This window comes from Chrysemys picta, chromosome 9, assembly GCF_011386835.1.
Source record: "Chrysemys picta bellii isolate R12L10 chromosome 9, ASM1138683v2, whole genome shotgun sequence".
Lineage (NCBI taxonomy): Eukaryota > Metazoa > Chordata > Testudines > Emydidae > Chrysemys > Chrysemys picta.
This window is the reverse complement of record NC_088799.1, coordinates 50,189,924-50,205,640: the sequence shown is the minus strand read 5'-3', so window position 1 is coordinate 50,205,640 and position 15,717 is coordinate 50,189,924. Positions and strand designations below refer to the sequence as shown.

Sequence of the window (15,717 nt, the reverse complement as noted above, 5' to 3'; positions counted from 1 at the left end):
CTGCAACTGAGTATAAAGACACTTGAAACAGGTGAAGTTTGGCTCATATTTTTTCAACATCGATCCAGTTTCAAATTTGACAGGTTGCCCAATAGTCTAGACCAATTTTGCATTTCCTTTAGTCCCTTCTTGTCCCCTGTCCTTTTGGAAATTGTTTAAGTCACAAAAGGGAATATGCAGAGACTACTTTGAAGAGAGGTTGACCATCAACTTCTATTCTTCAAGGGCGTTTCTCAACTACAAATTTCTTAAACATTGCTGTTGAGGGGTCAAGTAAGGTAATATGCTGAATCCTATGTTAGTCAGTGTAGACATGGACAGGTTGTGGTCAGCACTATATTAAGCTAATTCCCTGCTTAGTTAAGTTCTAACACAAGACAAAGCTCAAGCAGTGTTACCTGGCTTCATCGCCCAACTTCCCCTTTTTAGTTAACGGTTCTACTGTCTTAAGAGCTCTAGAAGGTTTAATGGAAGGAATTAAAGCAGATTGGGATTGCACAGCTTCTTATGATCTCTGAATATTCAATGCTGAAAGAGGGCCTTTGCACTGTCCCAACAAGTACTGCTTTTCTGGAAAGGTTCCAGAAGCTCAGTTGCACAGGGGGTCCATACCACGAGTGTGACTACAATGGCAACAGTCAAAACTACGATTAGTGGTGAGTTTTTAATAGCTAGAGTAACTGGATTTTCTCATACTCAATATAACTGTCTAAACTTTTTCAACTCCCACTTAGCTCTTTATCTTAATGCCTTTTGGCCAAGTGCTGCATGGTTTTATACTGTGATGATGATTTCCTTACAGTTCTTAAAGTAGTTGTTTTTCAGCTTCTTTAAGTAGCCTCTTGTATTGAGGATAAATAGGAGTACCTGGTTTATCTTTCAATGTTTTATAAACCTCTTTCATGTCCCCCTCGGGAAATGAACAATGGTCATCTCCCCGGTCTTGCCTCATTTTAAAAAACAAAACAAAAAACCTTTCTGTGCTTGCAGTCATATTTGTATCTCATATCTCTGGTCCCCTTCTTTGTTGTTTATTTGTCTAAGAAGGTGCCATTTTCCCTCTTCTTTTTGTGGAAACATTCGTTCATCTTTTGGAATTAGATTATGCATGAACTGCTTCAAACCAACAATTATGGACAACGGGGTTGAAATGGAGTTTGGAATTCTGTTTTTGCAGTGGAAATTATATGGGGCCTGATATAGTGATGAATACCCTAAAGTAATCTAATCTGACTGTAAAGATTGAGTTGAGAAACTTGAACTGGTGATGAAATAGGTATGTGTATTGCCCTACAAGATGTAGTACAACATGATTTTTAAGTTACCTATTTTCTATTTATAGGTAATTTTTATTTGATTTCCTCATGTTAATGTGTAGTTGCAACATGGTAACCCGTCAGAAGTAACTTAGTTCTTTCTCTGCACAGATCTAGGTCAAGGAGGAGTTCTCGTAGACACTATACAAGATCACGCTCTCGTTCCCGCTCTCACAGGAGGTCCCGGAGCAGGTCTTACAGTCGGGATTATCGACGACGACACAGTCACAGCCATTCCCCTATGTCTACTCGTAGGCGTCATGTTGGAAACAGGGTAAGACTGTTACTTTAACACATTGGGATTGTTAAATTTAGCTGTTTGTGGGTTTATTGCAATTTTTAATATGTTTGTCCTCCCCCTTGAACTAAGGAATCTATAAAAGCAATCTGCTTCCATCTCTTCTCAGATTTGGAAACTAAATTTATTTTCGTGGTGTACTACATTAATAAAAATTCACAGTGAAACATGAGAAGTTTTGTTTGTAACTATAAATTATCACATTTTAAATGTTACATTATGATGATTTGAATAATGTGTGGAAGAAATTTGTGATCTTAGGTATTTAAGTTTTGTCTTCTGTGTGTTTCGTTTACTATGGGGGGTAACTCATACTTCAGTACATTAATGTTTGGATATTCCTTATTTGATCACATTTGAGCTTGTAATTTTTAAAGTTTCACAGTGCTTACAGTAACTTAAGGTGCCTGTTCACTGAAAGTTGTACGTTAATGTAGACCTTTTTCTAAACAAATGTTAATTGACTATTAACACAGTCAATTAAATTGAGATGGTAGTTCTCTCTTAAACAGGTCTGATTGACAATTACCTTTTGTATGTAGGTTTCAAAATTAATAAACTAGATTTGTTGTATCAGTCTCTTGAAATACACAGCATTTTGTCATAGATTCAGACACCTTAAACCCTGAAGCTTTCTATTAAAATCTTTTAAAGGGTACAGTCAAAGTTGGTAGGCCCTTTAATTTATCTGCCTTGTTTACAAAGTCCATGTAATTTTTGTTGCCAAACGAATGCTTTTTTCTTCTACTTAAAAAAAGCTACCAATACAGTCCTGACTCAAGAACATCCCTACAATAACAAATAAGTGTACATACCCACTTGAGATATAGGCTTCATTTTTGAGTTTCCAAAGTTTCCTAATCAGGAGGACACTTGGAGGGGAGGTTGGGGAATGAAAACCGCCTTGATGTCTTCAATAAACAAAAACAAATCAGCTAGACTAAAAAGTCATGTTCATTCTCAACTGTGTAAAATGAGGACTAAAATAAATGCCAAACTACTCCAATATAGAGGTGCTCGCAGACCAATATACAGGTATTTGTATTCACCAGCAGCACCCTTTTCTGTGGCTAGACTATTGGGCGCTTCCAGAGAGTACCCATTTCTGGAAATAAAGTTGTGATGCCACTACAAAGTTTGGCACGGGAATTGTGTGCTCCTCTTGTGGTGAGAAATGCAAAATATGTTTTTGTGAAAGCTAAGTCTGACATGTCTGTTGTAAGTAAAACTAGCTTCTTAGATAGCAATAGATTTTTATCTGTCTTGAAGTCATGCCAAATCAACGCATGTTTATAAAGTCACTGCATTGCTGAAAGTTTGAAAGGAGAAGCTTTTTTTATTCTTCTAGGCAAATCCTGACCCAAACTGTTGTCTCGGTGTGTTTGGATTAAGTCTATACACCACAGAAAGGGACCTGAGAGAAGTGTTCTCCAAGTATGGCCCAATTGCTGATGTTTCCATTGTGTATGACCAGCAGTCTCGGCGTTCAAGAGGATTTGCATTTGTGTATTTTGAAAATGTTGATGATGCAAAGGAGGTAAGCTGGAATATATAACACTTTTAAAATTTGCAATTCCCAACTGTTAAAAACTTATTCCTGCATAACTAGTACATAGCCCTGTAAAATGTGTTGTTTTTTTTAAACCTTTGTTTGAGACCATGTAGAAAAGGAATTAAGGTACAGTATTCATTAATATTTGAAACTGCTATAAGGAAAATATGCACCTGGACAAAAACAAGAATAGCAATCTTGGAAGCATTGGCATTTGTTTTCTGTAGTCTATTAACGATTCTTCAAAATAACTGATGGGCTTATGAATGTATTTACTCAAACTGATTTGACCAAGTGGTTAAAAAGCAAGCTTCTGAAAGGAATGATTTAGTGATCAATATTTCAAATACCACAGGTTAAAATTTCAGTATGGTCAATTCAGCCTCTACGTTAGTGAGAAATAAATAGTTCCACACAGCTGGTTATGTTTTTGACCAAAGCTGCTTTTTCCTGCTGGTTGGTTGTTGCATTTCACTAGTATTGTTTGTATGAATATAATTGTAAATTGCTTTGTGATTCTCTGGGATGAATGAAACACTATTTTAGTATTTAAATCAACTGAATGGAGGATTTTAATATGTAATCAGGCTTACAAACCAGTTAACTTTTAATTCTCCCGTGGGGTGCATTTGATTTTGGATGTAGGTCTTGGCAAATGGGTAAATATATATGATAGTCTTAAAACAATATTTTAAAAGGTTTATATGGTTTTAGTTTTTATATTAGAGTAATTAATCAAATATGTGCCCAAAGCCACAATCATATTGTGTTTAAAATACACATTGAAACAAAATTTCAAATGTCAATAAATAAAAATGAACACCTTTTCGGAGCACTTGGAGACTAGAACCTGACCATGGCAGTTAGACTATTAATGTTGCCCATTCACAGCTGGAGGTGAAAGTAACTTACACATATCCCAGAAGACCAACTCTATTCATCATATAAGAGCTATAAGCCATCTTGAGGAATTATTAGATCCTGTCCCTTGTTGGTATCTCAGAACAAAATAAAGGTGTGAGTTATGCTTTAAACAAAAATACAAGGTAAATCTCCAGTTGTACCAGAGTTGCCCTCCTAAATACAAACTCAATTTGAAGATGCGTGTACTGTTACCCCAAGCAAACCACTGGTACCCCCAGCACATTGGTTATAATGGTCGCAACTGGCAAATGGATCCAGTATGAGCTTTGCGCCAATGAAACATGCATCAGGAAAATAACCCTTCAGAAGAAGTGGATGCTACCTATAGAGCCTCCAGACAAGCAGTTAAGAAGGCAAGAAACCTAGCTTTAGATACGCTGTATAATGAGATGCACAACTGTTCTCAATTTGCCAAAAAGAAAATATATATGATCTCACGGACAAGAAACAAAAGGAAGATGACAAAGTGAACACATCATTCATAAAGGATGCAGGGGTCTTGTATGTAACTGACAGTGAAAATTCTGGGGGTCTACTTAATGTGGAAAACCCTTTATATGCTGCATTGTCATGCGAAGCAATAATTATGAATGTAGATGCCTTTGAGGTCTGCCCACAAGTCACCTGGAAAAGTAGCAGGTCCAGATGAAATGATGGTGGAAATGATCAAAGCCTTGAGAGAGGCTAGGGTACATTGGCTCACACAAATCCTGCAGTCTGGGAAGAAAAGAGAATTCCATATTGGTACCGATATACAAACATAAAAGTACCTACACAACTGTTTGAAGCTTCTGTCCCACTGTGTGAAACTGAGAATCATAGCTGCATTCTCTGAAATGTGAAGCCCCTTTAAGGACAGAAGCAGTTTCCATTTAGAAAAGGAAAATGGACAATAGATGATTAAGAAGGTGGAGGAAAATATCTAGCATGGTTCATTGGTTGGGCTTTTTTTGGTGGGGGGGGGGGGGAGGACACACGGACACACACACACCTCTCTAATGCTGAGAGGCACTGTAGGATCTTGTCCAGAGGGTGATGGATTTGTATGAGGGTTCCAAGACACAAGAGCCAGTTGCCCTTCCGTGTTTCAAGGAAGGCTTCAAGGTGAAGGTTGGACTCCACCAGGGATTAGTGCTTAGTTCATTACTATTTATAATTGTGATAGACTTCATAGGTAAGTAAATCCAAATTGAAGGTTGTATGAAGATGATCTATACAAATTAAATTTTGCTAATGGCAAGGAAGATTTGGGTCCAGGCAATAGGGAACTAATAAACTATAGTGTCAAAATGAGTAAAGAAGAGAGAGATCATGTGGGTGACTTGCTCAGAACTAAGACAGATGAATATCAACATTGAGGGCCAGCCCCTAAATCAGGTATCTGTATTTATCTTGTGGGGCTGGTTAGTGACAAATAAAGAAATCTGAGAACCATAACCAAGATAGCTGAGCATGGGGGAAGTCTGGTGCAAGGTAAATGGAGTGACTTCTAATAAATGAATGCCCAGATTACATAAGGGGCAACTATAGAAAACCATGGTAAGACCAGCTCTTCTGTGTGAATCAGAGATATGGGTAACCAAAGAGAGGCACTTGAGAAGACTTGAAGTTATTGAAATGAGATGTTTGAGGGGAGACCTTGCAGGACCACATGTGGAAAGATGTCCTCAGGCATGAAACCAAGGTTTGCAGTATCAGAGAAGCTATAAAAGAAGCTGAAATGGTATCAGCATCTACAAGGATGGATGAAAGGCATCCCGTTAGGGAGACATCTGAGACTAGAGTTTGTGAGCTGAGAACAAGAGGACAGCCAAGTAAACGGTGGATAGACTGTAAGGGAAGACTAACTGAATATGGAGCAAGCATTGGACTGGCAAGCTTGGAAAAGACAGATCAACAATACAACCCCAGCTAGTTAGGAAAGGAGAAGTAGTTGATAGAAACTTGTTAGCAGTTATTAGGCTGAAGTTAATTTATTTGCAGTTAAAACTGTCTAAATCATGATTGTTTCACTCCGTATAGGCTAAAGAGCGTGCCAATGGAATGGAACTTGATGGGAGAAGAATCCGGGTAGATTTCTCCATAACAAAAAGGCCTCACACCCCTACACCTGGAATCTATATGGGGAGACCAACTTAGTAAGTTACTTCAGACATTGAATAGCACAAGTGGCATAAAGGAAATGCACATTTAGTTTACCACGTAGTCTGTTTTATTTCGCTAAATTATCTGTGCTCTTGTAGGAATTCAGTATCAACACAATCCTGATTTTTATTTTTTACTTATTTATTTATTGGTGCTTTTTGTTAAAGACTTTCAAAAGTACACATGCAACTCTTGGTATATGGGCATAAAATAGTAGTGCATCTTGATTTGTGTACTTGCACCAAATGTTAAAATCATGCCAGTCAACATTGAGGCTACATATCAGACAACACTGTCAGGAAAAAATGTAATTGATCTAAAAATTCTGTTTTCAGATAAAGCAACCTTTAAAATGTCAAATGATTGCACTTATTAGCAAAGTAACTGCCACTCAGTTTACGAAAATGACAAACTTGTATAGTTATCGTTGAAGCAAATTCCATAACTTTTATTTAATTCTTACTGGTGGGTAACCCTCAAAGGTTGTATGCTTTTTCCAACTGTAAAAAGTCAAGATGCATTTGTGTACAATAATTTAGTGACTTGTAACATTGTGTTTTAGATAACCATAAATAGAAATAAAACTACATGAACTTTTTTCACTTACTGGTAATACAACACTTGAACACTTTTTAAAAAAAAAAAAAAAACCTAATGCACCAAAAATGCATCAATTTCAGTACTTTCTATCCACCTGTCTAATGTTCCTTAATTTAGTCAGTTCTTAACTTGCTTCTAGTTGGCAGATGTGACTCGTCCAGATCTATCAGCATAATTGTTTTCCATGGGAAACGGGCCTGGAAAACCAAGAGGGCATGGGCAGTTGGAGGCCAACAGTAGGAGAGGCCATACCCAGAAATGTTAAACTTGTAGCTTTAAATCTGAGCTTGCGATCTAAAAAGCTTGCATTAAAAATTTTGGTTTCATACCATGAAAGGCACATGAGAACTAAGATCTCAAGTTGAAACACTTGAAGAAAACATTTTTGTCAGCTGACAGCTTTTTTGAAAAGTCAGTTTAGTAGCTCATACATTTTAAGTCACTACTGGAGGTTGGACTAGATAGCCTCCTGAGGTCTCTTCCAACCCTAATCTTCTATGATACTGGGCTCACTGAGGAAAAATCCTTCCAAAAGGGACTTTTTTTCCCCCGTAAAAGTTACGAATAGGTGAAAGTTGTCTTAGAAAAGAATTTCTCCTGCAATATTTAAACTTAGTGTTCATGTCAAAAAGTTAAATCCAGATTAAGTTTGCAGTTACATTTCCTGGCCACCTTATTTGAAGATTCCGACAGTACTGTTAGCTCAGCCAGCCTTACCTGTATGCAGTATTTTGTATTTTTCTAACTTTGTTTCACTGTTCCATGCAGTGGCAGCTCCCGACGAAGAGATTACTATGACAGAGGGTATGACAGAGGGTATGATGATCGTGAATATTACAGCAGATCTTATAGGTGAGCCACTAGTAACAAATACAAAATATGTGCAGATCACCTTGGGCTAGAGTTTCTCTTGAAACGCCTCCATTTTGGAAGTAAATTATTTGCATTTCTTTTTAACTTATTAAATGTTATAACTGTACCTTTGAAACTCATTTGAAGTCACTATTTTACATCCAAGCTCTGGTTTTGAAATCTTTGGTCTTTACTGCAAATAATTGTTGTTTGCCATCTGTTATTTTTGATGTACAGCCAGTGTGACAGACCGATCAGAATTTCAGTTTGAATGAGATCTAATTTCAACATAAATAGTCCATAATGCTATAGTTACATGTATATCTGTATAATTTTAATTGCTTAATAGTGTCTATGCTTCAGCTTTAAGAGCAAGCACACATACACACCTCTTCTGTATGCTGGCCCAAAAGGGGAAGAAAAAAATCTCCCAAGAGACAGCAGTGGTGAAAGTATTAGTATACACCTCTGCCACTTGCATTTTCCCATCTGGTGGTCTAGCCATGCTCTGGAGAAACGTAGTCAACACAGCGGTAAAAATAGCAGTGACCACCAATGCTCAAAGTTATTGCCACTTGGCGTACAACAGTGGAAGATTATTTTGAAAGTTAGATGAGGTCATAAATTAAACCTGTCCTTATACTGGACAGATCTACTATGAAAATGTCACATAGCCTTTCTACAAAAGAGGGCAATCCTATTTCACGGCTTCAAATCTATCAACTAACTCCTTGGCACCCATAGTTGGATTTTTCTGTTGTAAAGCCTGTTATGGACAACAGTTGCTTCAGGATCCACCAACACAGCTACTAACTAGGAAATGAGAAGATAAAACAAATTAAGGGAGAAAGTGAAACATTAGACACATGCAGTGTTGAATTGTAGATAAAACTGTAGAATGCAGGGGTAGTGTAGGAACTTTGAATTCTATGATATAGATAAAAGGATAGAGGGCAACTGTTTAAAGCGGCAGTGCTAACAAGGCTTAATAGCGGTTTTATTTTGCAGAGGATTTAAGTCTGACAAACCTAGCGTGGTTGTACTTCATGTAGCTGAAAGTTCATAGTTAACATATGTTGCCATGGGTAAATTGTAGAACTGTTTGAAATTTATTTAACACACTTGAATATAGCTAGTTGGTGGTGGGTCTTGATGAAAAATGTCATGTTAATCTGAATTTTCAGATTGGTTGCGTGAACAAAGTTGGACCACGTAATAGAGTCAAGACACAATTTAAATGTTAAGCTAGTAGTTCATTTTCTTTGTGTGTATTTTAATGACTTCCTATCATCAGGCCTAAGGCAGATTTTGTGCAGTTATAAGATTTTAAATCTTTTATTCCTTAGCTGGGTCAAAATATCCCTTGTGAGCAACTATTTCCTTTAGTCCTTTTCCTGTCACTCCTTCTAGGACAACCTTACTTTATTTTGTCTCCTTTTGTAATAATCACTCAAAATTGGTCATGCTTTCTTTTTTTCTAAATCTGAAAGTCTCTCATTTTAGAGAGTCAACGAATCCTCCAAATGTTACTTGCTTTATTCCCTTTATTTATGTTGTAGCTGGTTTTACAGAAGCTTTATATTAAATACAGGCTAGATAGAATCTCACCAACTATTTGAAACTGCTCATGCAGGAGAATTCCTTTAGGGTGAATTATGCTCCTGACCATTGCATACCAGCAGGAGTGTGAAACTAACTACTTTCACTCTTGGCAGTGCTCATACTGGTGTCAAGAGTATGAGGCATGGCTCTGAGCATGGGGAACAGGAATGGGAGCCTAGAGAGAGCATAGACTAAAACAAGGGAAATATGTTAACTAAGAGTGGAATGATGTGCACAAACATAAAGACTGGACCAGTGGTTTAGTGGCGTCACTGTTAGAATTAAGGACCATTCTCTTTGCTCTGCATCCTGGCTAGTGGTAGGTGCTCTGTAGACAGTGTTCACTGTCATCTAGTCAAGCACACCTGTGGTCACTCACCAGACTGCTGTGAGGAGTTCCAGCCCCTGTATCCCACGTGCTTTAAGCCTGCAGAGTTTGAGCAGAGTACAGCCGTTGCCCTGTCTTTGGTGATCTAGGCACTGTTGGGGTGTAGATGCTCTATCTAGCACTCCTTCTTGACAGCTGCTGCCTTGCCCCTCAGGCTCCTGTAGCTCCCACAACTCCAGCTTTGTAGGTTGTTTGGGCCCACAAGTTAATTCTTCAAGGACATGTAATAGGTATAACACACAATGTACACAGACTTTGCACGGGATTCTAAAACACCACTGCTCATCCTTTAGTAGCATGAGAAATGCACAGATTTATACAAAAATAAACTCCATGCTCAGTTTCCTTACCACTCTAGAGTATTCGTTGGGCTGGGAGCTGGGTCCTCTGGGGATGTCTCAGACCAGTCTGTTGCACTTCATGGCTTTAACTTCTGAATGATGGAGTCTCTTCCCTTCTCTCCCCCCACCCCCCAACAAGCTTGCTTTCTCTCATCTTGGTTGGTCCTACAGCTATCCCCAACCCCATGAAAGCCAGGCCTGTCTCTTCTCCTGCCCAGAGGATCCTGAGTCCCTCATGTTTTTATGTCTCACCACAAACACCTGCTTTTGTTCTGCTGCTGATAATTTTTCCACTCTCCAGAACTCCCCTCCTACAGCCAAATGGCTTCTCCCAGCTCTGACCAATCTCTTTAGCATAACTATTAACCAGCCAGAGTATAGTATCTAACTTTACCTACTCTCCATTGTATCTCGTCTGGGCGATATGTGCTTAGTTTTGTCAGCAGCGGTGGATACATACAGACTGAGGCATTTCATCATACAGAAATTTTCGTAACCTCACAATATCAACCAAAATTCATAAGTTGTACACATTCTCCATATGTTCATCTTCCTATCCACTATTTTCTCCTCCCCTTTACCTATTACATACACTCTTGTTCTAGAAGTGTTGTGCTTTTAGAACAGAAATGCTTGGTAAGAATACAGGGGCTCACCTTATGTAATTTCAACAAACTGTCTGGGCCTCAATTTTTCCACCTACCCTTACTTAAAAATAAGCAGGTAGCTTTTGGATTTTACCTTGTTCTGCAGCATATTTACAGCCTTTAACGTAATTGAAGCTGAGGCTAAGCCACAATCTTACTTCCTGTGTCTGGATGTTTAAGAATCCATCAGTTGTCCTTATAGCTAAAATGCCTGATCTCTTTTTGACGTGTTAGAACTTAACTCCCTCACACTATAATTTATTTGTACTGTATTACCATAGTGCCTAGGAACCCTAGTCATGGAGCAGGTCCCCTTGTGTTAAGGAAATGTACTCTCGCCTAGCCAGATCTTATGGAACTAGGAGTGTTGTCACAAATTAAGTAATATAAATAACATTTTTGCTGCAAGCAGACACTAATTACATACATTGGTGCTGTACTAGGAGATCTTATTTGAATAAAATTCTATACAGTCTTTAGAAAAAATACATAAGAAATTCCTAATTACATACTGAATATTTCTAGTCTCCTTTCCTGCCTGCCTCTCACTGGAAGTGCTAATTTTTATCATTTTGCTTCTGGCCTTTGAGCAGTAAAGTTAAAGGTCTTTGAATATCCACTTATCCCCTCTTTTTCCCCTTATCCTCTGTAATCTAAATTACAAGCTGACTGGCCTTCACCCAGAGGTGTTGTCTGAGTCTTTGTAGTGATGACTCCCAAACTCCCAGTTCGACCATTTAGCCACCTGCTCAGCCTTTGACATCTCCATGTACACTGTTTTCCATTAGGCCCAAAGGATCATTGTGAAAGGGCAGAGTTGTGGCCTCATCTATGCTGCAAATAAGCACTGAGATTGCAGCGATGAGCAGGGGTAGAGCGGAAAGCAGAATGGACAGACCTATGTATGTTAGACTACCTGTGTAACTTCAAACAGAAAAATTACCAAAATAGTGTGTTCATTCCAAAGTAATCATCTCCTTATTTTTCTAACACTTTCTTCCTTTCCTCCTTCCTTCCGTCATTTGAGTCTTGTCTAGAACTTTGATTATAATGTCTTTGGACCGGAGACAGTATTTGCATTGCAAGATACCTGTAACGTTTGTAGATGGTGTACAATGTATAACATTTACAGTATATTTTATTTGGCTACCTTATACCAAATGTGACCACTTCCCCACTACATAATTAAGACAGTTTCATTAAAATGATAATGAGAATTTTACTAGCTAATGCGTGAAATCCTATCATGAGAATGAACTGATCTTACTTGTCTCATTTCGAAACAAAACTACTGCTCCCTGGTGAGTGAGCAAGTACAAATTTTTGCACAGAGTAGTGTGACTGCATTTGCTTCAATTTAAAATGGAAGATAATCTCAAATTGCTGCTACCTGGAGGATAGGAAATTATAACATACAATATTGGTAAACTGGACCATGAGATTTCCTCAACTTTCCCAGACACTTTGTGATTTTTGCCAAGCCATGCTGGGCATAGTACATAAATGAACTGTGATGAGACAGGTAGCTTACACTTACACAATGCAGCAAATTTTATTTAGGTATTTTCTTGTCTTTCCTGTGTGATCCAACTGTAGTTTTATATTAGATATAACGCTTTGTTTTCCTTGTCCTTTGAAAATAATAAAGTGCGAAAAATGTTGTTTTGCTTCTGTCTTCACAGAGGAGGTGGTGGAGGAGGAGGAGGAGGAGGATGGAGAGCTGCCCAAGACAGGGATCAGATCTACAGGTATGCTTAGACAGGTTTTAATATCCAAAGAACAGTAGAAATGTTCATGAAACAGCCTGCCTAAAAAATTCAAACAGCTGAGGCCTAATGTACATCCAAAAGCATTAAAAGAAAGTGGAGTAGTCACTAGTGAATGAATACAATTTTTCAGCAAGCCACAGAACTCATTAAAACAAAAGTCCACCTGATTACAATTATATAGGTTGGTGATAACATAGGCTAGTGATGGAGCTTTACGCGTAGAAAATTCACAATCTGTGCCAAAGAGTTATGAATTTTTCAGTTACTCTTAAACTATTCTGTGAACTTTAGTGCTGGGGGACAGGACCCAGTGCGCGGGGGGAAACAAATGTAGAGAGCCTTGAGTTGGAGAACTGGGGGGAAGGAGATTGCAGCTGTTGGTGTTCATCTCCAAATAAATATTTAAATTGGAAACAAATTGAAGATAAGTAGTATTGGTTTGTTGCTTATCATATGGTATGCTGTTTGATTGCAGATAAGATTAATGTTTCTCAGGCTCTGAATATTTAATAGTCCAAAAATTAACATTGGCATTACTCATGGTTTGTTTTTTAAAATATAAAATGAAACCTTTTCTCTGGAAATATTAAGCACCTCAAGCTTGCTTTCTTCATAGACTACTAGTTTTTATAGGCATGCAGTTACCCAGCACACAGTGAACCTGTGGAACTCATTTCCAGAGGATGTTGTGAAGGCTAAAAGTATAACTAGGTTCAAAAAAGAATTGGAAAAGTTCTGGGAGGATAGGTTCATCAATGGCTATTAGCCAAGATGGTCAGGGACAAACTCCATGCTGTTAGTGTGCTTAAGTGGCTGGTTGCCAGATCCTGAGACTGGACAACACAGAGTGGATCACTCAATAACTTCCCTGTTTTGTTCATTCCCTCTAAAGCATCCAGCACTGTTGGAAGACCGAATATTTCACTAGGTGGACCATTGGTGTGACCCTATATGGCCATTATGTTCTAGTACCTTTACTGACTTTTAGGTAGCATCTATCAATACAGTATATAGATGCTCCTGTCAGCTCTGCAATGCGTGGTTTTCAGTGAATCAACTGGTAGTTAAGAATGTTGCACAGGCAGCTACAGTGCATGTGTGACCGGATTAACCTTAAATTTCTGGTGACCAGTATTCATGGGATGTAGACTAATCAGCAATAGGGGTGTTGAAGGAGAATTATAATATGGTATTTCTTGGTATCATTTGAATTTGTGTGTATCAGTATTAATTACTTTAAAACCTGAATTAGCTTAATTATCATGTTAATCCTTTCCACAGGAGAAGATCACCATCCCCATACTACAGCCGAGGAGGTTACAGATCTCGCTCCAGATCTCGATCCTATTCACCTCGTAAGTCTTGTTTTAGAATTGGTTGTGTCATTTATTGGATGGTGACTTCCACGTAGAAAAAAAAAAAAAAGAGAGCACGACTACTGGATCTTTAATATTCTCGCCATCTACTTTAATGCCCCTTGAAAAAAAACTGAGTTCTCCAAGCAAGTGACCACCTTTTAAGGACAAGGCAAATGTCAGTTTTACTCTTGCCTCCTTGCCTTACTGTGTCCTTGCCATGCATAACTTTCTTTTTAAAAAGTCATGGGAGACCGTGTCATGGTTAACGTTTTGGTTATGCCCAAGATCAAACGGTCAATCCCGGCAGAGGCTAACATGTTGTAACTGTTTCCCAACACGGTACCTTCTATAGGATAGATAATACTTTTTAAATTAATCTGAGATAAAAGTCAGAGTAATGACTTTTGTATTAGTATATTTAATATCCAAAAGTTGCTAAAATGAGGGCTTCTCTCTGGATTATCTCACTATATCAGCACATATTCTGGAGAGGTGTTTATATGGGTAAGTTCTGTTTAAAATAGAATGTCATTAAATTATTTTTACTTGGTCATAAGGGATACATATTAATGATGTTCCCACATTCTTTGCTAATAAACATACATAGTAATCTGCATTGTATCTGTCCTTTCTCAGTACCTTGAGACACCAGTCCTCCATATGTCAAGTGTCTGAGGGCTTGCTTACACAGAGAAGATCAGTGCTATAGTTAATACTGGTAAATTTCCCTATGCAGACAAGCCCTTAGCTCTTGAATTTCTGTTACCCACTTGAACAAGGTGATCACAGATGTTGAAAGGCTTTGATTGATATATTTAAAGATTTAGCCTATTAGTAATTACAAAATGAATTAATGTATGTTTACTTTTTCCTCTTACAGGTCGCTATTAAAACATGAAGTTTAGAGGAATTTCTAACTACAGCCCTTGAGCTGGGATCGCAGATATGTGGACAATATTTTTATTGTCTATTCTGTTTAAAAAGTGAGCAGTGCCTAGTGAATAGGTGACTTTTACACCTTTTATGAAGACTACTTTTTGGTGAAGTTAAAATGCTGTTTCATTCTGCATATCTGTGTAGTTCGGTGCTTTGTTCAAAGTTGTGTTTTTGAGAGGAGTATGTTTTGCATGTATTTTTTTAGTCAGAATTTTGACTGCTGAAAGGTTTCTATTATACAAAACTGTTCATTTAAAGTTTTTTCTACTGATTCCAGGATATTCTGAAGATCAAAACCTGTGTAAAATGCTTTCAAATGGTAAAAAATAATAAACAGTTTGATTTTTACTTCCCAAATCTTATGCATAGCCAAAGTAATCTGTTCCTCCAATTCTCAAATTCAGTAGCTAATTAACTAAGAAGACAGTCATCGCCCTTCTTCACAGCCCGCCAGAATATGCATAGTATGAAGCCCATTAATAAAATGTTAAGTTTATACTGCTTTTATCTGGACAAGTTACTTCTACGAAATTGCTGCTTTGTGGCTTGTAAATAGATGCTTATCTAAAGGTCTGACTAGTCAAGCCTTATGTGTAACTTGTACACTAGCAGGAGGGAGGGGTATGTTGAATACTATTGTATACTTGGAGAAGGCTTTTTTATAAATTACTGTTATATGGTGATGTTTGAGCTTTTAATTGGCTGTCATGGGGTGACGGAATACATTCTACACCTCCTAACATGTTATGTCTGAAGGCTTGTGAATGAGACCATGTGCTTTATTAGGACCAGGCAGGGAACAGATTTTCACTGGAGTAGACAACACGTACACAACTAATGAGCATACAAAGTCCGAGGCGCTCAGCTGTGAGGTTTTCACTTACCAAAGGTAACCAGCTAAACTGTTTCAATTCTTAAAAAAGGAGTTATTCCTTGAAAACGTAGCTTTTGTAATACTTCAGGGATTTGCATAAGCTTTTAAATCTCTG

General features: G+C 37.9%; 1 protein-coding gene across 2 annotated transcripts in view; it reads left to right on the top strand.

Moving 5' to 3' along the window:
• TRA2B (transformer 2 beta homolog) overlaps positions 1 to 15,224 on the top strand; it is a 33,774-nt gene extending 18,550 nt beyond the window's left edge. The window contains exons 3-9 of one of the 2 annotated variants that reach the window (XM_065556197.1): positions 1,428 to 1,590; positions 2,963 to 3,151; positions 6,113 to 6,228; positions 7,604 to 7,687; positions 12,348 to 12,413; positions 13,716 to 13,789; positions 14,673 to 15,224. In XM_065556197.1, coding sequence (XP_065412269.1) covers positions 1,558 to 1,590; positions 2,963 to 3,151; positions 6,113 to 6,228; positions 7,604 to 7,687; positions 12,348 to 12,413; positions 13,716 to 13,789; positions 14,673 to 14,683 — 573 coding nt within the window. In that variant the 5' untranslated portion in view covers positions 1,428 to 1,557 and the 3' untranslated portion in view covers positions 14,684 to 15,224. The remainder of the gene's footprint in view (positions 1 to 1,427; positions 1,591 to 2,962; positions 3,152 to 6,112; positions 6,229 to 7,603; positions 7,688 to 12,347; positions 12,414 to 13,715; positions 13,790 to 14,672) is intronic. The other variant, XM_005308637.5, reaches the window with a different exon arrangement.
• Positions 15,225 to 15,717: the final 493 nt, after the last annotated feature.